At 42.4% G+C, this 27953-nt stretch overlaps 3 protein-coding genes across 3 annotated transcripts; 2 read left to right on the top strand and 1 right to left on the bottom strand.

Annotated features, from left to right (window-relative positions):
* The first annotated feature begins 98 nt into the window (after positions 1–98).
* Positions 99–9700, top strand: LOC119693037. Its single transcript, XM_038115126.2, has 4 exons — positions 99–232; positions 6871–8208; positions 8290–8409; positions 8607–9700. Exons 2-4 carry the CDS (start codon positions 6921–6923, stop codon positions 8750–8752), a joined length of 1554 nt encoding a protein of 517 aa, XP_037971054.2. The 5' UTR covers positions 99–232; positions 6871–6920; the 3' UTR covers positions 8753–9700.
* A 9-nt stretch (positions 9701–9709) lies between these two features.
* On the bottom strand, positions 9710–12022 carry LOC105389432 (translocon-associated protein subunit gamma). The gene is made up of 4 exons (XM_038115129.2): positions 11762–12022; positions 11399–11618; positions 10538–10669; positions 9710–9930 (listed from the first exon to the last, which is right to left on the bottom strand). The coding sequence occupies exons 1-4, from the start codon at positions 11892–11894 to the stop codon at positions 9864–9866; spliced, it is 552 nt and encodes a 183-aa protein (XP_037971057.1). The 5' UTR covers positions 11895–12022; the 3' UTR covers positions 9710–9863.
* Positions 12023–12254: 232 nt separating this feature from the next.
* LOC105389431 (condensin complex subunit 1) lies at positions 12255–27681 on the top strand. Its single transcript, XM_048622627.1, has 22 exons — positions 12255–12462; positions 12746–12859; positions 12950–13122; positions 13262–13434; positions 13599–13740; positions 13827–13922; positions 14236–14394; positions 15096–15257; positions 16150–16287; positions 16530–16895; positions 17032–17358; positions 17616–17816; positions 18161–18372; positions 18890–19220; positions 19602–19784; positions 20204–20415; positions 23324–23494; positions 25056–25328; positions 25724–25988; positions 26224–26400; positions 26628–26727; positions 27496–27681. The coding sequence occupies exons 1-22, from the start codon at positions 12345–12347 to the stop codon at positions 27576–27578; spliced, it is 4176 nt and encodes a 1391-aa protein (XP_048478584.1). The 5' UTR covers positions 12255–12344; the 3' UTR covers positions 27579–27681.
* Positions 27682–27953: the final 272 nt, after the last annotated feature.

Raw genomic sequence — 27953 nt, 5'->3', positions numbered from 1 at the left:
GGGGTGAAGACTAACAGTCGATGACTAGGTATTATGTTATTTTCACCAGGATCTAAACAAAGCGCGACGACTGGCAGCCCCGGCGCCCAGCGCGCCCAGTCCTCAGCCAGCCGCCGCGCCGCGCGCTCGCCATGTCCCGCGCACACACTCGCCCCGAGTCCATTGTGAAGCCCTAGTGATACTTGACGCTTTCAGTTTCTGTGAACTGCGCTGATCTGAACTATTCATTATCGTGAGTATCCCGGGCGACGACCCCGCCCGCCGGCTGACGGCTTACTTACCTTGAAGTCGTTGATAGTTTTCTGTGAGCTTTTTTAGATTTTCGGCTGAAAAGTTTGTTTTGAGAACTGTTGAGGTCTAAATTTACGAGTAGGTAGCTAACGTAAATTTCTAATAATACTAGGGAAACTTTTCATGAATGTCGTATGTACATCTTGATATATGTACAAGGTGTTGTGATAGGTATAGTGGTGAACCTAAGGTGATGAGCATTATCTTTTACCATTTCAGTTGACTTCAGTTGGTATCGGAAGATAAAACTTTTTTTTTGATCCGCTACTATTTTCTTCAAATCAATTTACCATTTTTATGAAGAAAATAAATAATTAGTATTTTTGTTCTAAATACAAAGAGCCATGAAAAAAATATCTTAAACGGTAGGCATTTAGTTTTATGAAGATGACAGTGAGAACCATTTCAATAAAAATGTTCTGTTGCATACGTAAAATTCGTAGGACTGAATAACTACCGCACTAAAGCAGGGCAGTCTTAACCAACAAACTTGAAATAATAACTCGCAATAAATTGGCTCTATCTTTCGCATACAAAATCCTAAAATGGGTATCTTAATTATCCACAACAGAAGCTAGCCGCATTGTCGTCCGCAGACTAACTAGCTGTTATTACCATATCTTATAATATATCTCATTACGTTAGATCTGGCTGATAAATCGCCTTTATCTACCTGTAATAAGAGCAACCATTTTGTATAAAATTATATTAATGGTCCCAGCATTGGTGGAGCCTGTGACGGTGGCTAGGCAACTGACTTTCATTAACATAATACGACGTTTTCATCGTACGTTTATCTTCCCCCTGAAGACACGTACTTAATAGCTCTAAATGATTAATATTATAACTAGGTACCACTTGAAAATGGACACTGTAAGTAATTGTTCCTACAATATGAGCACTAAAGTAAGTATAGTTACTTACGTACTTGTATTTTACACGCTATGGCTATTACGTTATTAATATAATAAGACACCTTTACTTTTATATGGACCTTTATAAATTGCGATGGATAGAATATGTAGGTACCTAAATAGGTTACTTACATTTAAAAATATACGTACGTAGTTGATTTTTTATAATAAATTATGCACATAATAAGCTACTTTTTCTGTGCTGTATCTCTTAAGATAGGAGTATAGGAGTGGACTGGTGAGATAGGATGTATTCGTCAGCATGCATAATTTACATCTATAATATATTATACGAGTACTTATTAGTTATAACCTAGTAGAAGTGTTATACATATATACTGTTCGTAATCTCGGTAAGGAATGAGCCACATATAATATTTATAGATTACACGGTTGATTTGTTTTACGGTAATTTATTTAGTAAGACAAAACAAGACCAAAAGGTTTCTGTCAACCTTTTTTATACATCGGGGGTAAGGTATTACAGGACCTGGAGGGAAACTACATAAAATCTTAAAGTTAGCTAATTTTACTTCAAGGAAACATTTCTTTATTTTTAAGACAAACAGAGATAGATCTAAGTTTTTTTTTTAAATTCTGCTTCTACACAGGCACTAGAACCGAATTAAAGATGTTTTTATGAAAACATTAGGTTAACTATTTTAAGTTACTTTAGAAAAACGTTTTAATGTAGCGAACTCATGAGGTGTTGAATCGTACTTATGGCATGCAGCGTGTCGGATCACAGAACACATTTGAATTTTCACAAAACTCACGCTCTACTTCGGTAGCTTCCTAAAGTTGGGTCCACTTTTGTACCATTTCCCCGTATCATGATGGCTAGTTGGACACAATATTTAGAAATATAAGTACATATACGTAAATGATATAAATGTGAACCCAGCTTAAGATGCTGTGTAAAGTTAGACCCGTCAGCATTTCTACACGAGGATATGGCTAAAGAAAATTAGTATGCACATACACGAGTCCCCCCCGCGCCGCGCCGGGCGGCGATAAATCAACCTCTTTACTGCCTCCGCCGCACAATCCTGCGGGATCTCACCTCACTCTGCTGGGAAAAATAAAGCCCTCACAATAAATCATTGTTATTTAAAGCACACTTATAAAGGCTCTAGGTGCGTGGACGTGAATAAGGATCGAGTTAAGTTTATTGTGGACCTACTGCATGCGCATGCACATTCCCGTGCCAGCTTTATTACGCTATTTGATCAACATCGTAAATATACAAACACCCACCACCGGCATATAATTTGAACTTAACGATACAGACCCGCCAGCGCACGGATTACAAAAAGAATCTCGCGATTACTGGTTCTAAAATGCAATTAACGAGCCGTCCCATGCTCATAAACGCGCATCCCTGGGCCTGAGAATATTCCCCTTAAAAATACTATTATTATTGCTTGAATATTTTTGCGCTTTTGTTGCGATTAGTCCAAACTTTTATGGAGCGCTAATAATAGGAAGATTTTATCGTGTAATCGTTCACAAATTTATGGTTAACTTAGAAAAATTACCATATCTTTATTTAAGCAGGTATCAAGAACCCTTAACATAATATCTAGGAAATATCAAACTGTCTGAAATTCAGTATTACAAAACGGCATTGAACTGTTAGCAGATGGCCTTGATGACTATAGAAACTCTCTATCGCATTTAATTATGACGTTATACCTATCTAACTGCTTAATTGTAGTTTGTCACGGATGATACTCCAATAAAGATTATTGAACAGATGATTAGTAGCGACATAACGTGTCGCGTAAAAACTAAACTAACAATAGAACCACGTTTATAATGTGCAGATGATGTGCACTCATCAATTAGAAAAACAACTGCACAATTATAAAAAGCACTGACTTTCGCTTTTATATTTTTTCGTGTCAATTCGCTCGAGTTGCATAAACCGTGGTTAGAGGCGGTTTAATATTTTTACTAAATTCGTTTCATAAATAAAATAAGTTGAAGCTTGTCAAGATCTTCTGGACAAAAAGTTAATCTGACCACAGTGCGGTAGGTGGAATAATTTAGAATGTAAATGATGGCGCCGCGAGCTATATAGTGTTCTTTTGGGGTTCCGCTCATCTCGCATAATCTTTATTGACCAAAACTCATTTCGCATAACTCGTATGGTCTAAACTTTTTTGGCCGAACCATCACTTTGCCAAGACTTATGTGGCATAAGGCTCGTTTCGTCTAAAACTCTTTAGGCACAATCTTTAAACACCTAAGTTTCGTTTGCTCAAATTTATGTTCGTCTATACCTATGTATAATCTTGTTTCTCCTAATGTTATCTTAATAAATAATATATTAAGTAGGTATGTAGTAAATGTACAAATTGTGGTATTTTTCTCCTACATCCCGAAAATCACGATATTGTATGATCAAAGAATCGGAAGTTAACGACCAATATAATTATTACAAACCCCATGAGATCGAAACCTAAAAATAGGTGCGACGACTAGCAAAGCGAGGAGGAGCGTGTTAGGTGCACATGTTAATCAAAACCAAAGCGGAGCGCAGCGAAGCGGAGCGGAGCGTTTTCCAAACAGCGGAAACAATACAAGGCACCAGTTTGCGCTATGTAGGGAGACGCTCCGTCAAAGTGAAAGCCAAACGAATATTATTACTTTGTATAAACCTATGCCATAGCATTATTAGGCTATTCAAGATTTGGCCATACCATTATTAGGCTAAACAATGTTATGCGAAATAACTTTTTACTAAACGAGATTTATGCCATACGATTTTCGGCGTAACGAGACTTTGACCAAACGTTACTATGCAATATGAGATTAGGCAAATAAATCTTATGCCAAAAAAGGTAGAACCGTTCTTTTGTTTTAGTAGGTGTAGGCAGGTCTCAGGTAAGGTCTTTGAGATTCAGCAACTGGTTTAAGTATTTTGCGGTTTGTGCAATCGGGACTAATAAAGCCATCAAATGGTCGTTTATGACTAGGTTAGGTACCATTTAATGGATCAATCTAGACTGACAAATACAAATATACGACACGAGTATTGCGTTGCGTTATTACGGTATGAATAGGTAGTAGACGTTGTAAATATATCCGATACCAATAAATTAGTGACTTACCTACCTATAATACTTATACCAAAGACATTCGGCATAGGCGCTATATAACGATTTCATTCAAATTAAAAATTATCACTTTGCTTTAACTTTCGGAATTGTTTAATGATTTGTGGGGTCAGGAACACCGATGATGCCGAAGAAAAAGTGGTAGGTAGGGGGTGTGCCTGTGCCAGATACACCCATTGGCAATGAAAAGCTTCCACTGAGAAAAGCACCAAATGGAATAGCTTAATTACGCGATCTGCGACATTGAACTACACCAGCGCAACAGGATATTACTAACTACAAACGGTAATATTTTGTTCAAATTTTAAATTCAATGTGTGAAAAAATTGTGGTTGTTTGGTTTTTTGTTTTGGCATTTTGTGAGTGGAACTTTTTGATTGCCCGTGAGTGTATAAACTGCCAAAGAAATCGGCGCAGAATGACTATATAGGCTTTAAAGATGGTTTTCAAGAAATTTCATAAACAACCTTCCATTTCATAGCCCACAAAATTCACTTATACAGATGAACATTCGGCTAGGTGTTAGGAGAACAATGATCGGTGATGTAGGAATGTCCAGCGACCGCCGGCGCCGCTGCCGCGAGCCGCGCGAGTTTCTCCCAGAGTATTTGAGCTGTTACTTTTACAACGCGCGGCCGCGCACGCGCACGCCACTGTCTCCCGAGCCTCATTGTCTCCACCAGCCAGAGGAAATATTACTTTCCATTCTTACGGGGGCACCTTCAAACGCGATGGCCGTTAAATCACACGTCGCCTTGACAGAAAACTGCGCCCGCTCTAGTCCACAGATGTGCGCTGTACGCTTATTTGATTGACGGGAAAGTGGCATGATCGTGTCACTAATTCCGTATTCATAACACAACATTAGGAACTACGGAAGTGCTTATGCACATAGTCGGTAACAAGACCACTCAAATATAACAGTTAGGTAAGTCGGTAGGTAAATATTTGTTCGAGTTGGTGCTCAGTAGGACAGTATTGCATCAGATAGCGACACAAACAGGGCACTTAAAACGAGTACTTACGTAGTCCGTAAAAAGCTGCGGAATTACCCACTGTCAATATTTAAAATCGAGATAAGTACCTACCCACTGTGCACAAGGGAGATTTGGGAAGTGATTAAAGATAACATTAGGCGATACCGTTGCGGCGGTACAATGCCGGCTTGTGCCGACTGCAGACCGTTACTTCAGCTCCAAATCAGCCTACAATACGTTCTCCCTCGATTCGGATAATAAGTAGTCACGATCAGCCGTGAACCTGTCTGCGTAATCTCCCGGCCTGGATTAGGGTTTCCTTGTAGGGAACCGATGCATATTTTACGTTGGACATTCCGTTAAGACAAATTGCTTGACTGTTGTTACAATCGGTGTTGGTTGCCAGGTTCGCTCTGAGAGCGGAAGTCTTGGCAAAGTCGGGCAACATGGCACGAAGTGGTTTAGATAAATCACTCTGGTCGGAGTCCTATCGTCCAAATAGGTATTTTACTTATCTAGGTAACAAATTCTTTTAATGTCTATATCCGGTACGTACACCGAACCCAATAGGTACGTATACTCATACTTAAGTATGCAGGTAGGTGTGCGTTGCGAAGGGTTTAGTTTGCAAATAAGCAATATGGGATCGGCAGTGGTTGTCAGGATAATGCGGCGCGCGGGATAATCCGTTCATTGCCCCTCGCGTCGTGTCGCGGCGTCGTGTCACTAACATAACACCCCATTATACCGTGCGATGCCTTCGGTCTCGAGTTGCACTTGTGATAGCTTTATTAATTCCGACTTGCGCTTGTTAGCCGAGATTCCGGTGCGATAGTAAATGACTTTACATTATGCAATGAGAATTAAAACTGTAAACTGTCGAAGGTAATGGACCAAAGTGTAATGATCATTTGCTAAGGAAATTTACCAACTCGGAAGATATTATTAGAACGCTTTGTGCATTGGTTAACATACGTATTAAAAACTAGGCTGGGTGTAATTAATGTTGTAGTTAGGACCCTTAAAATTGGTTTATTTATGAATGTCATACCTAGTTACATTAAACATAAAGATAAATAAATAAACCCCATGAGGTAGCGAGAGCAATCATGCAAGTCAGGCAGCGCTTATTAATGGTATTGACTTGGTGTAATACTATCTTAGGTCTACTGCAGGGTCATCACTAAGTCAAATAGTCTTTGGACAAATAAAGTAAAATAATAAAAACTTGACAACGACACACACCGAGCGGGTAGAACTCCTGGGTATAACTGGTTTATTTAGTCATGTTCTTACATACAGTAAGTATTCCCTTGGTATTCCCTGCTCGTAGACATCCAATGTCATGTCGATTATCAAAGAATCAGCACAGGATTTCAGCCTGTTGAAAAATGTGCAAAAATGTAAATGGCAGCAGCGCAATTAAAATGATCTCGCACTCGATAGGAGATCCAGAGTGTACAATAATGTACATAGTCTTTATATGTACTTGTACATTGCACTTCAAAATTGGTGTTATGTATTAAATGTTGACAAGCGAATAAGTTCGTGCATGTTGTGTTCCAGAGACCACGGGCGCAGCGAGCCGATGCGCCGGCGCCGGTGAGCGCTGCGAGATGCGCGCGCTGCTGGCGGCGTGGCTGGCGTGCGCGGCGTGCGCGGCGGCGGCGGCGGCGGGGGCGGGCGCGGGGGGCGCGGGGGGCGCGCGCTTCGGGGACCGCCTGGCGCCCCGCGTGCCCGCGCGCTACCAGCCGCGCGCCGCGCCGCACGCCGCGCTGCACCGCGCCGACGACGACTACGACGACCCCTACGACGAGCCCGAGACCGAGCCGCCGCCGCCGCGCCGCCACCGCCTGCACATGAGCACCGAGTACTTCGTGCTGCCCGAGCGCGCCTCGTCCGTGGCGCCGCCGCCGCCCGCGCCGCCCGCGCCGCCGCGCCCCGCCAGCTCCCCGCGCCCCGCCACCGTCCCGCCCACGCCACCGCCGCCGCCGCCCGCCGGCGCGCTGCGCCCCGAGCCCTGGGCCGTGCCCGTGCTGGCGCTGGCCTGCGCCTGCATGGTCACGCTCGCCGGCTTCGAGGCCTTCGTGGTGTGGGGCGCGTCCCGCACGGCGCCGAGCCGCCGCCACCTGCTGCTGGGGCAGACGCTGCTGCTAGGGCTGTTCCTGTGCGCGGGCACGGCGGCGCTGCTGGCCGCGCCCGTGTCCGCCTTCACGTGCGGCGCCGTGCGCTTCGGCACGGGCGTGGCCTACGTGCTGGTGTTCGCGTCGCTGCTGGTCAAGTGCGTGTTCCTGCTGAGCCTCAACGGCGGCGTGTACCTGCCGGCCGCCTACCAGGGGCTGCTGCTGTTCTTCGCGGTGATGATCCAGGTGGCCATCGGCGCGCAGTGGCTGGGCGGCGCGCCCCCGCGCGTGGCGGCGCCGGGCCGCTGCGCCGCGCCGCTGGGCGACCTGCTGCTGTCGCTGAGCTACGCGGCGTTCCTGGTGGCGGTGGTGTGCGCGGTGGCGCTGCGCTCGCGCGGCATCCGAGACAACTACCGCGAGGCGACGCACATCCTGGGCGCGGGCGGCGCGGCGGCGGCGGTGGCGCTGTGCTGGGTGGCGGCGGCGCTGGGCGCGGGCGAGGCGCTGCGCGACGCGTGCGTGGCGGCGGGGCTGCTGGCCACGTGCGCCGTGGTGTTCGCGCTCATGTTCGCTCCGAAGGGGCGGCGGCTGGCGGCGCTGGGCCGCGAGGGCCGCTGGGACGCGGACCGCGACGAGGGGCTGAGCTCGCTGGGCGCGGCCGGCTCGGGCTACTCGCCCTCGTTCTTCCACTTCAAGCCGGTCAAGTACGGCATGGTGTCGGCGGCGCCGCAGCCGCTGGCGCTGCCGCTGGACCGCAAGGACGCGCCTACTCAGCCAGCCGGTTAGTTAAGTATCTAAAGTGCGCTACATAGTGAGGACTGGCGCTTCCCCGCACATGTTTGACGTCGCGTTCTGTTCGCAGATTTGTTCGGCGCGGTGTACGGCCGCTCGCTCGCACGCCCCTACCGCCCCCCGCCGCACTACCCCCCGCCCCCCCTCATGCACTACCACTACCCCCCCTACCAATACCTCCTGCCGCCAGGTAAGTCTGCACATTACTCGCCCTGTGACACCACTCTTCTTAACTTACCTTTCACTAAAGACACCCCTGACTTTACTTCCATAGTTTGTACGCTTCTCGTAGTATCCTTGCTGAGAGCACGCACCGTTTCTCCGTACATGCTGTAGGCCGCGTGAGGTCTGGTCGCCGGTTGTAATAATCTCTGTTGTTCCCTGCAGGCGTGCGCGCGGAGGGCGCGCTGTGCGCGGCGGCGGGGGGCGCGGGGGTGGGGGCGGTGGGTGCGGGGGGCGAGGCCACGCGCAGCTCCAACCCCAACGTGTTCTTCCAGCGCTCGGAGCCGCTGCACGTGGGCATGATGTACTGAGCGCTGACAAGCCAGCGTTCCACGGAACGGACCGATTTGACAGTGAGGCGCTTCCAGCCGGTTCCATGCGGCGCATCGGGAAATGTTAATCGACTTTGGATACGAACACTTTAGTGAATAGAAAAGTTCGGTGGTGGTTCCATCGAGCAAGGTAACGAGGATCGAGTGTACTTCTGATGCGCCGGTTGAAAGCGGTTCAATTGTACATATTTAGTGGAAGACTATGAACATTTTGAAAATGCCCGACAAACAATAATACCTAGCCGATTGCACAATGCGGTATATAATCCATACCAATAGCTTGGATGGTGATAGTGAAAACTAGACTATGAATTTAAAAGTAACGAAAGTGCGACAGTTAAGGACATCGAAAAGGAATCTTCGAAATTATTTTTCTCTTTAACATCTTCACTGTGTCGACGAGGTCTATAGGTCTAGGCGAGGACAGTGATGGACGAGAAACTAGCTGTGATGGTATAAAGTATGTGGAAATATTTGATAAGTAAAAATATTTTTGGCATATTCTAGGAAATGAAAAGCAACAATAAAGTAAGAGGTAGGTTTCTATTTCTAGTCATTTGAATTCTAATGGCATTTGTTAAGTAAGACATACGTTTTAACTTGAGTCCAACTCTGCAATCTAATTATACTTTTACTGTTATTTTATGAGGTTTATTAACGTAAAGTACCCATTACGTCGGTACATAATAATTCGGTTTATTTTTATTAACGGGAAAAACATACTTCATACAATCATAGCTGTTAACATACAGACTGGGACTGTAAATATAATTTCTTACGCTTGTAAGTTTAAACATAAGATAAGGAAGATGTGATTGCATGTATTAGCCCACCCTTGAAGAGCCGACTTCAACGAGTATTCCTGTACTGGAACTCTGACTTTTAATGTAACGATTAAGTTAAGACAAATTGTAAATAAGGAACAAAATAAATGTCATTTTATAAAAAGTTTTATTATTAAATTAGCTTGTAAAATTATTCTAACAACAATAATGATCTCTTACAATGTTTTAAATAAGATGTACACGCACTTGCAAGGGAGATCTGTCTCTGCATCAGTCACTCACACACTCACAGGTTAGTCCTGTGTTCACTTGGTGCCGGTGGAGAGCAGGGCCAGCAGCCCGGACGCCGTCGACAGCGACACGATGTAGTTACTGTGTTATGAGTGCTAAGGAAAATATTTTATGGAGAGAAAGTAAATATATTGTTAATCATTTCTTGGTGTACAAATAAAGAGTACTCTATCTATCTATCTATATTATTGGAGATGTTCACTAAGCTTCATAGGAAGTAGGAATAATAAACGTAGATTCTTCTATACATTTCCATGACATAACTGAAAATACTCAATTTGATCATTGTGAAACTAGTAAAGCATTAAAGGTTTTCAACTATTCATACATATTGATGGTGAAAGAATACATCATGAGGAAATGGCATGTTTAAACTCTTATTATAAAATATTTAATACTGGTTTAGAATCATTTCAGTTTCATCATAATTATACTCCACAACCAGAACTATGTTTAAGTCCCTACCTAAATGGAACCTTGAATGTGCAATGAAAAGCTAGTGCTTGTCAATGACGCCTATATAAGCTATGTATCCTTACATAGTCACCATAATTATGATTTATATTTATATAGTTAAAGACTACCATTTCAAAATGCCAGCTTTTTTTCCTCTTGCTGGTTTCTTACCAATGCATGAGAAATGTTTGATCTATAGACCTCATAACCATGTCAAATGTGAAAAGGATACACAGTGGGCGTGAAGGAGCGCAGCAGGTAGAAGCTGCTGAGGATGACGATGGCGAGGAACAGCGCGTTGTTGTAGAAGATGGAGAAGGTGGTCGCCTCATAGTCCGCCACCTCATTCTTCTTCCACAGGATCCTGGAATTTGGTGGAAATGTTGTTCAGTATGGAGTAGATTGAATAAACTCATTATGGTTAGGACTATGAAACTATCTAGCCATAAATGGGGAGTAATTAGATAAGTATCTATGTTAATGCATTGAAAAAATGCACTAATTTTGACTTTATGATTTATTAAAATTTAAAGTGATTGTGTTCAACAATGACTCCAATTTAAATGTAATCATATGGTCACATAATAAATATTTAAAAGACTATACAAGGTTTTCATGCCTATGATTCATCTAATCAAAATAATAGCGATAAAATACAGTAAAATAAAAATGAAAGAAAGCATTTATAGACACCAATTAAAAGTAATAATTTTAATGTATACAAATTGTTATCATTTTAATAATAATTTTAGATAATTTACTTTTAACAACAAACTACAATAAAATATACATAACTCTTTCTCTGATACAGTAGATAATTATCATATAATTATGAAGGTATTCCACAGACAGAAAATAAACAAGAAATGGAAATGATTGTAAAATACACTACTGAGCCAAAAACCTAAGCTGGCCATTGTTTCCTCCTGACTTTGAAAGATAGATCAAGAATATTTATTTGATATCAACATACAACTTACACATTGATTATGTGTACAAAAGTGTTGGCACTAGGCAGAACACTAACCCCATTTGTGGACTATACCAGGCCATGCTCATCAACTATGCCCAAGAGCTCTCTGCTCATATTTACCTCTCATCCTTCTCCTTCCTGCTCATCTTCTTGTCGTCGGCGAGCTTGCGCGACATCTCGCGCGCGACGGCGTCCTCGCGGCGCACAGCCACCCGGTGCTTCAGCTGGAACTTGGTGTTGCGGTACGCCAGCGCCAACAGCCACGTGCTGGCCGCCGTCACCACCGCGAACCACAGCAGCGCCGGCGTCAGCTCTAGAGCGTGCACCCTCCAGAATAACCCTGGAATGTTGAGGGGAGACTTATTGGTGTCCAGTTGGAATGATCAAGTAAAGTGAGTTTATGAATGAAAAGTCACTGATAAGGGATGGATGAAGGGGTCAAGGGGAGTTCCGATGACTGGAAGTGTATAAATAGGTACTCACAGATGGGAATAGCAGATACGATGAAGGCATTTCCATAGAATAATGCTGAAGACTTGGTCGAGACATTCCTGCTGAAATCTTGCAGCAGCAGCTCCTCTTCCTTAGTAAAAGCCTTGGTAACTTTAGCCGACATTATTGTTTATAATGATACTTTCACTAATATGCAACAATAAGCACTCGCACTGCCTGCAATAACACAAAATCCAAGAAAAAGTGATCGAGTTGGCCGACTTGAAAGCGAAACGTCAACCAACGTGTCAAGAGTACTGCCAACATTCAGAAACAAAACTTCCAACAACACATCATCACAGACTATTGTGGTCTGTGGACTTCGTTTACACGGGGTGATTTTCAAAACGATTATTCGATTATCTTTATGAATATACCGGTTTTTACAGAGCCATAATAATCGATTAAAACCGGTTGGTCTTCACTAGACTTAAAAAAAAACAAATTTCAAAATAAACGAACGGCCGCGGTTTTTGGATTGGATTTGTTTAGATTTTTGAAAATAATATTGTTTTTAGCGAAAAGAAATGTTTTAGTCTAGTGTGTTCTATGTTGTTTCATAAGAATATATAAAATGAGCCATTTTGAGTTCTGCATACCCGTTCAAAAGGATGAGCTCTTGGAGTCCCACGCCGGGCAGTATCACGTCGAAGATGTGGTCCAGCCGCGGCTACTCCTTTCCAAAATACAAGGTTTGTTTATCTAATTACCATTACCTTCGCCTAAAGTTTTATCAAAAGCGCCGAAGACCTGAGTTCGCCTCCCAGCCGGTGCAGATATTTACTTACAAACATTTATTCTGAACCTTGTTTTCGCCTGAAACATTGCATGAGGCCTTCCTCTATTACATTGGGACTAACATAAGTGTTTCAATAAGGGTGCTGCTTTTATACTGTGCCTTCATACACACATTACATCAGTACAAGCCGTGAGTGTTTATATCTATTATAACAATTCTAACTTTTTCCTTTACAGATGCTGCTAGAGCGTACAATGCTGAAGGGGTTGAATATATTCTGGAACACTTTGACACCTACTTCTCTATCATAGTTCATGGCACCAAGCTGGAATGGGCCATAATAAACAAAGGTAAAGCACACTAAACTTACTTTCCCACTTTAGTCAAGTCTGTTAATTTGAAGTTTAATATGTTACCAATTACTTTCATACTCTTTCCAGGTTTTGATCACATAACGAGAGCAGCCAAGAATATGTGTAACCACTTGGAAGTTATATTTCAAGATAAAGAAATAGATCCCGATGTCAGAGTGAAAAACTTGAATGTAGTTAAAATGACAATGTATTTGTTCAGCAGCATCATGAAAACCAAAGACGCTAAGCTAGCAGCTGATGTAAGTGGTCATTTTAACTTTTCATTTATTTCTTATTACTGATCAGTTAAATTTAGTCAGAAAAAATATTTTATTACATTATCTGGAATAAAAAAATCATAAGTGTAATCTACAAAATGCACTACATCATTCCCTTCAGAACTCAACCAAGCTGACCCTGGGTAAGAAAGGCAAGAAGGCGACGGACGACGAGGAGTTCTGTGGCTGGACGGAGGCGGACAAGCAGGCTGCACTGGTGTCCCTCTACTTGGTGCTGCAGCAGCCACTGTCGCGCCTGTGGGACCCCCCACTCGCTGAGGACAACTTTGTTTCGTAAGTTGTATTGGGCGCAAAAACGCTTAATCAATATTTGTCAGACCATTTATTTTGTAAAAATTTTCACTTTATTTAGCTAGGATAGTTACTGTTCACACTTGTGCTCCTTAAAGTCCATTTCCTTTTAATAATCAAATAATCTTTTATTTATCATATTCCAGCATGGTAGCTGATCCATGCTACAAGGCTCTGGAAGAACAAATCATCAAGAACAAAGCTGTCCGAGAGACTGTGTTCCAAGTACTTGGGGTTCTTATAAAGAAGTACAACCATGGCACTTCATGCCTAATCAAACTTGTGCAGGTAAATATCAGCAACACCTTTTAAAAGTAAAAGATAGTACTTGATAGTGGTATGGATCTTTTGTATATCTATTTGTATTATTTCAGGTTCTACAAACACATGAACATTCAGTGTCACCAATTTGTGCTGGCGTGGTGCAACTGACTAAAGAGTTCGACCTGACCACTTTTGGACCTCAGATGGTAAGCATAAACTGTATGATTATAGAACTATGATATGTTGTTGTGTTCGATTTGGACCAAAGTTGGATGGGTTTCATAACAAACATTTTAGAATGAAAATCTTTAAACAAATATCGGCACAAGGGTCACTATAACCATAGAATAACGAGTAGAAGAAGAAGAAAGAAATAAACTAGTACTACTACTGTACTTGTTATTCTATGCTATAGCCACTACGCTTCTGGTCACCTACCATCACGTCCCCACTACTGGGGCAAGGGTTTAGGCCTAGTCTACCTACCTACACCTACATAATATGTATGAATGTTGCCAGGTGCGCGAGATAGCTGAGGCGCTGTCGCAGACGGAGGAGGGCGAGGGCGGCGGCGCGGCGCGGCACTGCGGCGCCTTCCTGCTGGAGCTGGCCACCGCCCTGCCGCAAGAGATGACCGCCGCCATCGCCACGCTGCAGCCCTATCTAGAGAGTGATGAGGTGTGTAGTGTGTGTGTGTGTGTGAGCTGGCCACCGAGCTGCCGCGAGAGATGACCGCCGCCATCGCCACGCTGCAGCCCTATCTAGAGAGCGACGAGGTGTGTATAGCGTGTGTGTGTGTGTGTGTGTGAGCTGGCCACCGAGTTGCCGCGGGAGATGACCGCCGCCATCGCCACGCTGCAGCCCTATCTAGAGAGCGACGAGGTGTGTATAGCGTGTGTGTGTGTGTGTGTGTGTGTGTGACCTGCCGCGCGAGATGACCGCCGCCATCGCCACGCTGCAGCCCTATCTAGAGAGCGACGAGGTGTGTATAGCGTGTGTCTGTGTGTGTGTGTGTGTGTGTGAGCTGGCTGCCGACCTACCGCGCGAGATGACCGCCTCCATCGCCACTCAGCAGCCCTATCTAGAGAGCGATGAGGTAAGTTATAATTATATCTCATAACATAACGATTAAGTGCCTTGGAAATATGTATCCTGTATTGTCACATCCTCATTTTGTGACTTTTAGCAAGGTATAAATATTCGCCTTACTCTCTATTTTTTTTATCCACCTCTCACGTGTCGTTATTACATCTACAAATTTATTGCTATCCTAACTTTCCCCGTATATTTGCCACATATGGTTAGATTACCTATGGCATTTTACAGGTGCTCTAACGATTATAACATGTCACCTAACCCCTATTACCCCCTTTCCACAGTCGTACACGCTCCGCATCTCAGTCCTGGGCATGATGTGCTCAGTGATCAGCGCGGCGCTGAGCGGCGAGGGGCTGGACGACGCGGCGCGCGCGCGGCGCGACGACATGTTGGACGACCTGTATGAACACATGCACGACTTGTCGGCGTATGTGAGGCATAAGGTACGTGGTAACTTATACAGTGTGTCTCAATCCAGGGCCCCAAGTCTGCTAAGGAATGGCGGCACAGTTGTGTGTCGGCAGCATGGGTTTCGCACTGTAGGTATTCATTATCTGCGTTTTAGGAAATATTTATTGCATCTTTTTTAAATAACTAACGTTAATAAACAGTAATAAGTGGTAAGTGTTTCATATGCACTACTGGGACTCACTAACCAAGTGAAAACAGATACCTAAAGTCGGAAAACCATTCAGATGACACAGCATTGAGCCGCCATTCCTTAGCAGACTTCAGGCCCTGGGCATGATGTGCTCAGTGATCAGCGCGGCGCTGAGCGGCGAGGGGCTGGACGACGCGGCGCGTGCGCGGCGGGACAACATGTTAGACGACCTGTATGAACATATGCATGATCTGTCGGCGTATGTGAGGCATAAAGTAGGTGGTCATCATATAAGGTAAAACCTAGAATAGAGAAGAGTCTGATTTTTTTACTACCGTATCTCATATAAATAGGTGTAGTCAATAGATACCATAATTTTCTCTTCTTTGCTCTCATAAAGCTGACTTATGTGATGACTAAACGTTTTTACTCTAATCAGATATATTCTGAGAAGTTTAAGGTAATGGAATGAAGTTCCTATACTTGTTTCTCTTGAGTACCACTTTTGTACATATCCCCTTATTTTCAGTTCATCCTGCCTAGCTCCCGTGTAAATATCCTACTCATTACATTACATCCCGTTGTGCATTCCACCCTAAATGCTCAAACTCATTCAAGCGCGGCACGCTCTTAGCCTTTCATATTTAGAAACATGTTACCTCATCAACTGTCACTAAAAACATATTACCTCATCAACTGTCGCTATCAACATGTTAACTCCCCAACTATCGCAGGTGCTACAATTCTGGACGCGGCTGCAGCGCGAAGGCGGCGTGCCGGTGAGCCGCCAGCGCGCCGTGCTCACGCGCGCCGCCGCCCGCCTCAAGGACAAGGCCGCTATTGTGCGCAAGGCCGCTATACAACTGCTTAAGGTATGTGTGGGCAGCAAATGTTAGCTTATAAACATTGGAAGGATAATTAAAACGAAAGAAGTGCCACCATAATCTGCCCTCGGCATTCATCATCCAACCACTACTGGCTACTGTTCTAGTAGTCTGAAGGTTTGCTTACTGGTGAACTCGTGATCTCCACTAGATAACTTATGTATATCAACGATTATTCGAATTCGAAGAGCTATATCGGTATGTATAATTATCGGTATGTGTAATTTCAGGTCTTCCTAGAATGCAACCCATTCTCAGCACAATTAAAACTAGAAATTCTCGAACAACAATTAGCAGAAGAAACGAAAATATTGGAAGATCTTCAGAAGAAGCTCAATCCTGGACCAGATCCAAAGTTGGTAGAAAAGTGGGATAAAATCGAAAAGGATGTTATTTCTACTATAAAAGAGAACATAGACACAATGACCCAAGACGAACCAGATCTGTCTCAGGCTACCTTAGAAAATTTGTATGATTCCATCCGCAAGAGTATGAAAGATAAACAGTACTACAAAGCGTATCTTATGGTCAAGCACACTGAGAGACAGTATCCTGATGCTAAACTGCTTAGATGCCAAATGGAGAAGAGTGATCAAGTAAGTGAAAAGTCTATCTATATTATGTAAGTCTTTTTCATATCCATAGCTCAAATTTCACTATTTATCTAAATAACTTGAGACGCTATCTTCTGAAATACATCAAGTCAAATAAACTATTAAAATAACATTACAGATCGAATACTTCGTAGCACTCCTGCGCAACGTATTCATCGTCCCCGAGCGGCCAGAGTCCTCGCTCACTCAGCAATGCGAGAACGAGCTAGCGCTATACAAGCGAGTGGAAGAGAAAGAGGGCATCGTGGCGTTTCTGCAGGAATCAGTGCATTTCAGTCGCACGATGTCTGAGGCCGTACCGTTAATTAACTCGCTGTTGATGTCGAAGCAAGCGGGTGACGTCAGTGAGGCGATTGAGTTCTTTACCGCGGCGCATCACTTCAAGATCGAGTCGGCCAAGATGGGCGTGGCTAATATGCTGTTGCTGGTCTGGTCGCCTGATCAGGTTGGTAGATAATATTTCATAGTATATTTTAACTTGTTTTTTGGAAGCAAGCGATGGGCAATACTTTTTTTTCTCCAAACTATCTAGAATGTTCTAGAACGTAGTCCCGTAAGCCAATATACACGCGCCATTCAAGCTAAAAGTGGCTGATGTCCCAAACGGTTCTCCCGAAAGCAAGTAATACAGCATATGCTGAGCTGCGGGCTTTTTGTACGCTAAGCTAATAAATATTCTTCAATTTCATTCACAAATTCCAGGACAAGCGCGAAGCGGTAGAACGCGCGTACCGCGACATGTACCTCGAGTGTGAGACAAAGGCCGAGCGAGCGCGCGCGTTCACCATCGCGAAGAACCTTGTCGCACTCATGTCGCACGTGGACCGCGGCAGCGCGCTGGCGCTCGAGCATCTCGTGGAGAAGTGGCTGGAGAAGGGGGACATATCGCCCTCCATTATACAGGTATGCTCTTCTTAGTCCAGTCTAGGGTTTGTCACCGTGGTGACAGGATTAGGCAGTCAGATAAGCGACAATTGCTCACTAACCAGGGTGCGCCGGTCGTATGTATAACGAACAGGACAAAATACTTCACTTGAGGATGCTCCTTTGTGCACCTGATGTATTTCTATAAATATAGTATAGTGCGGATTTCATGCATACTACCACCGCTTATCTACTGGGACGATGTTTCGAATGATACCACAGTTCGTGGTCCTTTAACTCACCTATAAGTTCTACATCAGCTCGTAGCCCATTGCCACTTCAACTAATAAATCATCACTCATCAACTATCAATCCATACTCAGGTATTCTGGGAGATGTTCCTCAAGAAGATCGACGGCACAACAGACACGGACAGCTACGCGGCTCTCTCATTACTAGTCATGGTCGCACGAGCCAAGCCCTCCGTGGCGCTGGCTAACATGGACGTGGTATTGCAACATGGGCTGACGGCTGATTACCATGCGAGGACTTTGAGTGCTCAGTTGTTGTTGGCTCTAGGGAAGAAGAATAACAGGTATGTTAATTTTCTTATTATTTGTATCAACACATAGAAAAGGAAAGACGATAGCTAATTAACAAGCCCTACTGGTCATGGTGGCGCGCGCCAAGCCCTCCGTCGCGCTGGCTAATATGGACGTGGTATTGCAACATGGGCTGACTGCTGATTATCATGCGAGGACGTTGAGTGCGCAGTTGTTGCTGGCGCTAGGGAAGAAGAATAACAGGTACCTGTGTGGGTTTTTTTTTTTGGTCTCCACAACCAAAGAAAGAGATACCTACGTATCAACTTGATAAGTTGGCATTGTTCAAATGGACTGTTACATCTATAGCTATGATTGCGTGGCTTTTCTTCATTGACATTGTTACCCTGATCTAAGCCAAGTATTCTGTAGTACTAGAAATTCCATACACGTCACGGATTCTGGGTCAGCTTTTATAACTCAGCTAGAGAGTAGGGAAGGATTAAATCATGGAATTAATAGACCTGCTTGTTAACAGATAAATCGATAATCTATTCAATTTCCTTCTAGATACCCAGCTGAGCACGCGATCTTCACCGCCGTCTACGACAGTCTCATGGACACGTTCTCCAAGTGCAACAAGTTCAACGCTTTTGCAGCGAACTGCATAGACCTAGTCTACGCCACCTGCGACACTCCCGACACCGTCTGCTCCAAGATCCTCACAGAAATGTACCGACGGATGGAAGAGCTGATAGTGAAGGATGTCGAAAATGAGGAGGAAGCCAGTTTCCCGACGGAACTGTTGATCCGGTTTGTGTTTGTGCTGGGCCAAGTGGCGCTGCAGCAACTGATCTATCTGGATATTTGCGTGTATAGCGAGCTGAGGAGACGGAATCAGGTGAGGTTTATTTACTTTTGTGTTCAGACAAGTTTAAAGACTAATTCATTGTCCAATATTTATTTATTTTCTTCATTCTTCTGCTTTATGTGAATCTATTACCTACAGTTACAATATCTTCGTTTCAGATTAAAAACCCAAACCCTGTTGAGTAAACTCTAATTTGTTTGTATTTACTTATCTATATTTTAACTGTATTGACTGTTAATAATTAGATTTATTAGTACTGTAATACATACCGATTAATCCATGATAATCGTGCCCTATTCCGGACCTTCCAAAGTGAATCTGGTTACCCTACTAAACCACTCTCTTCAATCACTAATTTCACTCTTAGCAGCCCCAGAACTTACACCTCATCCGTCCCTTCTTACCTCCCAGGTTCGTGAAGACCGCAAAGTGGAAGAGAAGCGCAAGAAGAAGGCCGGTCAACTAGCCACGCCGGGCCGCAAGCGCGGGCCCGTGGCCGACCTGCGCCGCCAGACGCTCATGAACGCCAGCAACGCCAGCGCCTCTTCAAGACACCATAATAGGTCTACTAGTGTGACGTCTAAGGGACCTTCGGTGAGCTTTTTACTTCCTTCTGTATCTTTTTGTTACTTAGTCGATGATACAAATTATGGTTTACACGAGGGTTTGTCACTGTAGTGAAAGAAAGAATCGGCCAGCCACAATATTATCATTAGTGGCAACAGGTAAGATACGTCACTTGAGGACAAATCCTTTCCTGCGGCCTATTCGGTCAATCGGTAAGTTTGTAATAAGAGGGATGCCCGGATTAGAAAATATATTAGGCCTGGCGGGGCTATTGCTATCAAAGGCGACTCTCAGTGAATGACTTGTATTTTAAATGTTAAATTATAGTTGTCTAAAGTAAATGGTTATTTTTGGTCAATTTCTTCAATTAACCTATCATTTTTGGCGCTTTATTTAAAAAAACACTAGGCGTAGTTTATAGTATAATATCATTCATATTTCCCCAGGTGAACACAACAATGACGGAAGACGAGGCGGGCCTAGAAGGCGCGGTGGCGGACGACGCGGACGCAGAGTACGTGCGCAGCGTGTGCGAGCGAGACATCGTGGGCCCGGACGCCTCGCTCGCACGCTACCTGCCGCTGCTGAGGCATCTGCTGACTAATCCGGCCAAATGCACGCCGAAGCTGCAGGCCGCTGCTGCGCTTACTTTTACCAGGTAACCTAGATACATCCTCATTCGGTTGGGTTATAGTGCGTAGAATGTGCGAGCGAGACATCGTGGGCCCGGACGCCTCGCTCGCACGCTACCTGCCGCTGCTGAGGCATCTACTGACTAATCCGGCCAAATGCACGCCGAAGCTGCAGGCCGCTGCTGCGCTTACTTTTACCAGGTAACTTAGATACAACCTCATTCGGTCGGGTTATAGTTCGCAGCGTGTGCGAGCGAGACATCGTGTTCCCCAGGGTGTCCACTATCTGGAAAGTCAGGGATAGTCAGGGAAAAGTCAGGGAAGCTCAAGGTGGTCATGGAAAGTCAGGGAAATTGATGGGCCACCTGGAAAGTCAGGGAAAAATGACTAGTAAAGCATATATTTTTTCTGAATTGTAATTCTTTCCTTTACTAATTATTACTTTTCTTCTATTTTATACGTAAAATACGTAAGTCATAAAATAAAATCTCGTAAGCCAGATTCCAGACTCAGTTCATAGTTTGTTCAATAGTAAAATTATGTTCCCTTAGTTAAATTTCATTCAAAAGAGTGTGACTCAGCTTGCCTTTCTGAACCACTTTTGTTTTAAGAGTTCGTGATGAAAAATAAGTCCTCACATAAAGTGTTGGTGCAGACTAGAGATGAGAATAAGAGTTAAAACTGAATAATGGTTAATTGATAATGAATAATATAAAATATCATAATATGTTAACAGTTAATATTAATGAATAATTGTTAACAGATAAAAACGCTGATTGGTTGTTGGTTATTTTTATTGACTTCAAATAATTAAACTCAGAGGTGATATGGTTAAGAGTTTAATAATGATGTTATACCTACTGGGTTTTTTTGTTTGGTTAATCGCTGTATACGGAAATGTGCATTAATTTTAAATGCGTTTTAAAGTTTGTAGTGGTTCCTTTATAAGAGTCTTTTTACAGAAATTACTATGGGTTTATTTACAGTTTACTGCAATCACTTATCACTAATCCAAGTTTATTTGAACAGTTTATAACTTAATCATTACACTAACCATACTTTATACCTACCTTTAACTTCTGAAATCGAACTTAAGAAATATTTATTATTGCAATCTACTTTACTCGACATCAATAACAATAATACTTACGCGACGTGAAAATTATTTTACTTTCGACTTCCGTGTTTAAATTATCATTCAGTGAATTAGTGAAAATAAAGTTATGGTTTATGGTTGATGGTATATCGTTAACAGTAATCCCGCATTCAATGATAATTCGCATCTATTACTATACTCATAAATACCATAACCCTGTGCATTACATCGCTTAAACGTTAATGGAGCATTCAACGATAATTCGCATCTATTGCTATACACATAAATACCATAATCCTGTGCATTACATTGCTTAAACGATAATGAATAACCGTGTCCTTGAATTTGGCCGCCTCGCGCCTTGGCGATAAATTTGTTCTCATCGAAAATCATAGAGGGCGTTGCAAGTCAAATACGGACGGTCGGTAAATTTACGAACTTTTTAAATTATCAATATCAGTTTAATGAAATTATGTCAATGTAGTTAATTAATAAATATAATTAATGTAATAAATTAATGAATTAAACCATTAACGATCACCCCTAGTGCAGACGCGCTGTATCGGCGCTCATTTCACTCATCTCAATTCTCATAATTTGCTACGGCAGCGGGAGCGCTTGCCGAAGCGTTTCCTCCACGCGGCACCTAATGATTTTTTTTAAAGCGTCGCGCCCATACGAAAATATTTGATTATGGTTTTCTTTTATTTAAATTAATTACGGTATTTACAAATATTAACACGCTTTACTTGAGTTATTTCGGTTTTGAAGTTCCTAAGATTACTACAAGGTGCTAGGACAAGTTTTATAAATACACAAATTAAAAAATTTAGTTTATCTACTTGGTTCCAAACTCTCATTTAAACAAATATATATGAGTAGGCGTATTTCTTCAAAGAACTCTGTACTAATCCTACCATCAATAAGTGTGCTTAAATAAAATTAACTAGGTAAAACTAACGTCTTTTGCAATAATAACCAATGGATTCCGCTTGGGTTACCAAACTTTAAATGACTTTTTTCAAAAGTAAAATGACATTTTGAAAATAAAAAAAATATATACCTCTTTCTCAATTTTGCAAATACAAAAAAGAATTACATGTTATGGCAAAATAAAAGAATTTAAACTTTGTTGTACAAAAAAATGAAGTAGGTTCTTATTTATCATTGCTTTCTATACATAATGTTGCAATAGTGGTAGATGTACATAGCCGAAATAGGGTGACTCAGGGGATCACTCAAAACAACTTTTGTTTTACGTGTTTTTGAAATTCGCTTTTTTTTCTCAAATAACTTCACCTGTCTAGCAAAGTTTGTATGGAAAATCTTTTTTTTTAAATTTCATATTGTTCAAAATGCCTGATCACTCTCGTCTCTTTCGGCTTTATATAACACTTTTTACAGCAAAATATTTTACGCAGTCGAAGTTTTTAATTTGATTTTGATCTCTTTTGGTCAGGGAAAATATCTGAAATGGTCAGGGAAAGTCAGGGAAAAGTCAGGGAAATTTTTGGAGGATTCTTAGTGGACACCCTGTCCCGGACGCGGCGCTTGCACGGTACCTGCCGCTGCTGAGGCATCTGCTGACCAACCCGGCCAAATGCACGCCGAAGCTGCAGGCCGTCGCTGCTCTTACTTTTACCAGGTAACGTAGATACATCCTCATTCGGTGGGGTTACAGTACACACGTAGTGTGTGAGTGAGACATCACGGGGCGGGACGCTAGCAAATGTAGGTACGCCGAAGTTACAGGCAGCGTTTGAGGCAGCTCCTCAAATTCAACAAAATAAATGGTATATGAATCAGAGCACATTCATTACACTTTTATTCTATTCCAGGTTCATGCTAGTCTCCAGCACCGTCTGCGAGGAGGGCCTACAACTCATGGTGACAGTACTCAAGCGGTCCAAGAACGTGGCGCTCCGCACCAACCTCACCATCGCGTTCTCCGACCTCACGCTGCGCTTCCCCAACCTCACGCAGCCGTGGACGCACCACATCTACCACATGTAAGTACTATAAAGGGGAACACCCAAATATTCCGAAAAACTTTTTTCCGAATTTGATAACCCCGAATATGTAATTTACGAAATATTGCAATACCGATTTTTTAAAATACCGAATTATAATAATCACGAAAATTATAATTTCGAATATTATAATCACGAATATTGTTATTACGATTGTTAAATATACGAACGTTAAAAAATACGATTACTCTAATATACGAAAAATAAAATACCGATTTATTATAATCACGAAAAAGTCAAATCCCGATCGGAAATATGATAATTCGTGATTTTGACAAAAAAACATAAACGTCTTTAAAACTTTAGAACCAAAACCAAAAGATAGGTGCGACGACGAGCAAAGCGAGGAGGAGCGTGTTAGGTGCACATAGATATCGAAAAACAAAGCGGAGCGCAGCGAAGCGGAGCGGAGCGTTTCAAATATAGAGCAAAACAATTGCTAGGATTTTTATGGTGTTTAAACTTAAAAACCTTAGGACCTAAACCTAAAGATAGGTGCGACGACGAGCAAAGCGAGGAGGAGCGTGTTAGGTGCACATAGATATCGAAAAACAAAGCGGAGCGCAGCGAAGCGGAGCGGAGCGTTTCAAATTTAGAGCAAAACAATTGCTAGGATTTTTATGGTGTTTAAACTTAAAAACCTTAGGACCTAAACCTAAAGATAGGTGCGACGACGAGCAAAGCGGGGAGGAGCGTGTTAGGTGCACATAGATATCGAAAAACAAAGCGGAGCGCAGCGAAGCGGAGCGGAGCGTTTCGCATAATATAGCTTAAAAAATATTGTTATTATACGCATTATGCTGCATTATTCATATAACCATTTCTTGTTAACTAAGAAACATTCGGGAATTTGTATTTTCGGAATATTAAAACTTCGGGATTCGTAATTTTAACAATTCGGTATAATAAAAAATCGTACTTTTGAAACATCGAAATAATAATATTCGGAAAATTGACTTTCGTCATTTTAATAAATGTGTTGTTTGAAATTTCGTTTATAAACTATTCGTGATTTTCGTTATTCGGAAACTTAAAATTCGGGATTGTGAATTATTCGGAACTATGAAATTCGAAATTTTAAAAATCGTTATTTTCATATTCGTAAAAAAGTAATTCGGAATTATGTAGTGTACCCACTATAAAGTCTTGCGTTGGAAGATTGATACGCTAGACCTGTAGTGATGAAGATATCGCAAAATAATCTTGGTAAAAAGTTAATAGTTTTCGTGGTACTGGCACTTTTATAATTATCAAAAAAATCTACACCCTTTCAGCTGTTTCAGTGCTTCAAATAAAAACTCCATATTTTGAAGAAAAAACAAGTTGTGCTAACTTTGTAGAAGCCTTGCTATTGTTTCTTGCGATTAAATATGTTTTTGCACACGTTGTTTCATCTTCACAATAATTGCTTAGAGTTTTGCTGCTAAGGCCTCTGATGCAGCTATTATAGAAATTCTGGATGTCGTGATTGTGCCGCAGCAAAATCTGATTCATTTCCCACCTTATTTCCTACTCTACTAACAACAAACACCCCCCACAGCCTAAGCGACGAAGAGCTAGAAGTGCGTCAGTGCGCAGTGAAGATGCTCTCATTCCTCGTCCTCCACGAGATGGTTCGCGTCAAGGGTCAGATCGCGGACATGGCGCTGTGTTGCGCGGACAAGGACCCTCGCGTCGCCGCCATGACGCGGCTGTTCTTCAAGCAGCTGTCGCAGAAAGGAAACGCCCTGTATAACGTCATGCCGGATATTATATCGAGGCTGAGCGATCCGGAGCTGAATGTGCCTGAGGAGCAGTATAGGGTGATTATGAAGTGAGTTTTTGATTTGTTATTGTGTTATATATTTTTTATCATTTATGTAGATTTAGAAGATAGAACGATGGCCTATCCAACAAAAAACCTTCACCTATTTGACGGCCCCGTAGCTTAGGCGGTAATGAAGCTGCTTCCGAAGCTTGGGGCCGCGGGTTAAAATCCCGCCCAGATTTGACTTGTGTCTGGTTGTCGTTTATCTATTTAATATGTATCTATCTATGTATCTGTGTAGATGTATCAGCTGTCCGACACCCATAACACAGGTTCTGCCTAGCTTGGGGTCGGATGGCCGTGTGTGAGGTGGCATATTTATTTATTATTATTAATCACACATTGTATTAGGATTGATAAAATATATTCCGAACTTATATCAAGAAATGTTTATGTTCCAGGTACATAACATCGCTCATACAGAAAGACCGTCAAATGGAAGCGCTAATAGAGAAACTGTGCCAAAGATTCAAGCTATCCACCGAGGAGAGGCAGTGGCGGGACCTCGCCTACTGTTTATCTCTGTTCTCATACAACGAGCGCTCGCTCAAGAAGCTCATGGAGAACATGGACTGCTACAAGGACAAGCTGCACTGCAAGGGAGTGATCGAGTGCTTCAACACGCTCATGAGCAATACTAACAAAATGGCTAAGAATGAAATTAAAGTAAGGGGATGTAATCGGGTCTTATTACACTAATATTATATAGATTTTTTTATTAATTATACGAATACTTTGATGACATTCACAATTTACCCGTAAAAATTCCTTTTTCTAGTCCAAGTTCTAAAGACATTTCAAGTGCGGAAAATTGCCAGTCTCGCATTTTTTCAATTACTTCTCATAATAAACTGAACTACCACACAATCAAAAAAACAATAATCTGCTCTAATCACCACAGGCGCTAGTACAAGAGCTAAGCGACAAGATAGAGGAGTGCTTCGCGGTGACGGACAAGGACGCGGACGAGGAGATGGAGGAGAGAGGGGAGCCCCGCGCCGCCCCCGCGCCCCGCGCCACCCCGCGGAAGAAACCCGCCCGGAGGAACCGGCGCAAATCCTCGTCTAGTAATGATGAGGTGAGTGGGGTATTTTTTTCCTATGTATTATTTTAACTAAGCTATAATGCTGAATGGGTTAAATTATGGCGATGTTTTCACTATAAAGTGAGTGAAGTTTCGTACTTCGTAACCACATTTATTTGTTGCGTTTTTGCAATCAATATTTATTTATCTCGCATTCACACGCGCTGGTGAAATGAAGGGAAGTTTATTGATATGCGACATAATTCCTTATATAATTACAGAACGAAGCCCCGAATGAAGAAGCTCCGCAGTCAGTGAGGAAATCGAATAGGCGCGGCGCCGCTAGGAAGCAAGTCTCCGCCAGTCACTCCGATGAATCGGGTATGTTTGCATTCACTATGCATATTCCATTCATTATACATATATGTAGATCTTGCTAATTTTTAAGAACTTAAGAAACAGTTAGTACAGTGCGACAAACTTATCTGTTCCGGTGAGAGCGAACTAAATTGATCCATATCTCACTATTTACTAATGAATTATATATTGATATAGATTAGATGGGTTTATTGAAACCACAAGAGCGAATTACCACTACTGGCAAACTTAAAATCTTATAGAATGAAGAAATATTACACATTTACGTGAGCTGTCAACGGAACAGATAAGTTTGTGGCACTGTACAACTTTATAGTTCCTGAAGTTGGCAGCGATTATAGTGCGACAAACTTATCTGTTCCGGTGAAAGCGAACTAAATTGATCCATATCTCATAACTTACCAATTAATTATTAAATACATTTATATGGATTAGATGGGTTTATTAAAACCGCATGGGTGAATTACCAGTACATGCAGGCTAACTTAAAATCTTATAGAATATAGAATCAAGCAATATAGAACATTTACGTGAGCTCTCACCGGAAGAGATAAGTTTGTGGCACTATACACTTTTGTGCTTTGTCAAACTAAATCAAGTGTCAATCTTTGAAAGAATGAATAGGCGGTTTCTTAGTTTGACAAGGTAGAAGTATATTCTCCAACTTCAGAACTACCAAGTTGTTTGAACCGAATTTTACTGATAACGTTTTAAAAAAATCTACTTGTATTTTTTTATAGTTCACATAAATAACTTGAATGTTTGTTTCAGATGAGGAGGACTCTAACAAGAAGAATGAAGACGAAGTGTTTAAGAAACCTACCATAAGAAAAACAACGCGTAAACGAAAGTGATATCCATGAAATGTAATAATAATACGTAATATTAGTATAATGTTGTACCCCAGGTGGGTTAATTGTGCCACAAATTGTTTTAAAAGCCTAGAATAAGAAGTAATGAATAAATGTTTAATTGAATTTTAATTTATTGAGTTATTGGTGAAATTTTACCAGTGAAAGACTAGGTACCCACCACGGTTCATCAATGTAGCCGACATACTTGGCAATTTTCATTATGAAGAAAAATCTTTAAATTGTAAAATTAAAGCTGTTTCATACCTACAGTATGCGAAGGTAGTACTGCTACATATTACAAGCCATCATGAGATTCTTTGTGAGCGCGGGTTATCAAAGTGGCCCGAAGCCCAAGAGCTCAGAATAATGCTTCGC

This window comes from Plutella xylostella, chromosome 8 (assembly GCF_932276165.1).
Source record: "Plutella xylostella chromosome 8, ilPluXylo3.1, whole genome shotgun sequence".
Lineage (NCBI taxonomy): Eukaryota > Metazoa > Arthropoda > Insecta > Lepidoptera > Plutellidae > Plutella > Plutella xylostella.
The sequence above is the reverse complement of the archived record's forward strand: the minus strand, read 5'-3'. Positions and strand labels throughout refer to the sequence as shown.

Excerpts from the sequence above, each read along its gene's own strand:
- LOC119693037 (XM_038115126.2), top strand. The coding sequence starts at position 6,921 with ATGCGCGCGCTGCTGGCGGCGTGGCTGGCGTGCGCGGCGTGCGCGGCG. Across the intron at positions 8,209-8,289 it reads CGCGCCTACTCAGCCAGCCG|ATTTGTTCGGCGCGGTGTAC; the intron begins GTTAGTTAAGTA and ends TTCTGTTCGCAG. Across the intron at positions 8,410-8,606 it reads CCAATACCTCCTGCCGCCAG|GCGTGCGCGCGGAGGGCGCG; the intron begins GTAAGTCTGCAC and ends TGTTCCCTGCAG.
- LOC105389432 (XM_038115129.2), bottom strand. The coding sequence starts at position 11,894 with ATGTCGGCTAAAGTTACCAAGGCTTTTACTAAGGAAGAGGAGCTGCTG. Across the intron at positions 11,619-11,761 it reads CGTATCTGCTATTCCCATCT|GGTTATTCTGGAGGGTGCAC; the intron begins GTGAGTACCTAT and ends TCAACATTCCAG. Across the intron at positions 10,670-11,398 it reads AGGAAGGAGAAGGATGAGAG|GATCCTGTGGAAGAAGAATG; the intron begins GTAAATATGAGC and ends ACCAAATTCCAG.
- LOC105389431 (XM_048622627.1), top strand. The coding sequence starts at position 12,345 with ATGAGCCATTTTGAGTTCTGCATACCCGTTCAAAAGGATGAGCTCTTG. Across the intron at positions 15,258-16,149 it reads CGGCGTATGTGAGGCATAAG|GTGCTACAATTCTGGACGCG; the intron begins GTACGTGGTAAC and ends CAACTATCGCAG. Across the intron at positions 17,359-17,615 it reads TGGTCTGGTCGCCTGATCAG|GACAAGCGCGAAGCGGTAGA; the intron begins GTTGGTAGATAA and ends CACAAATTCCAG.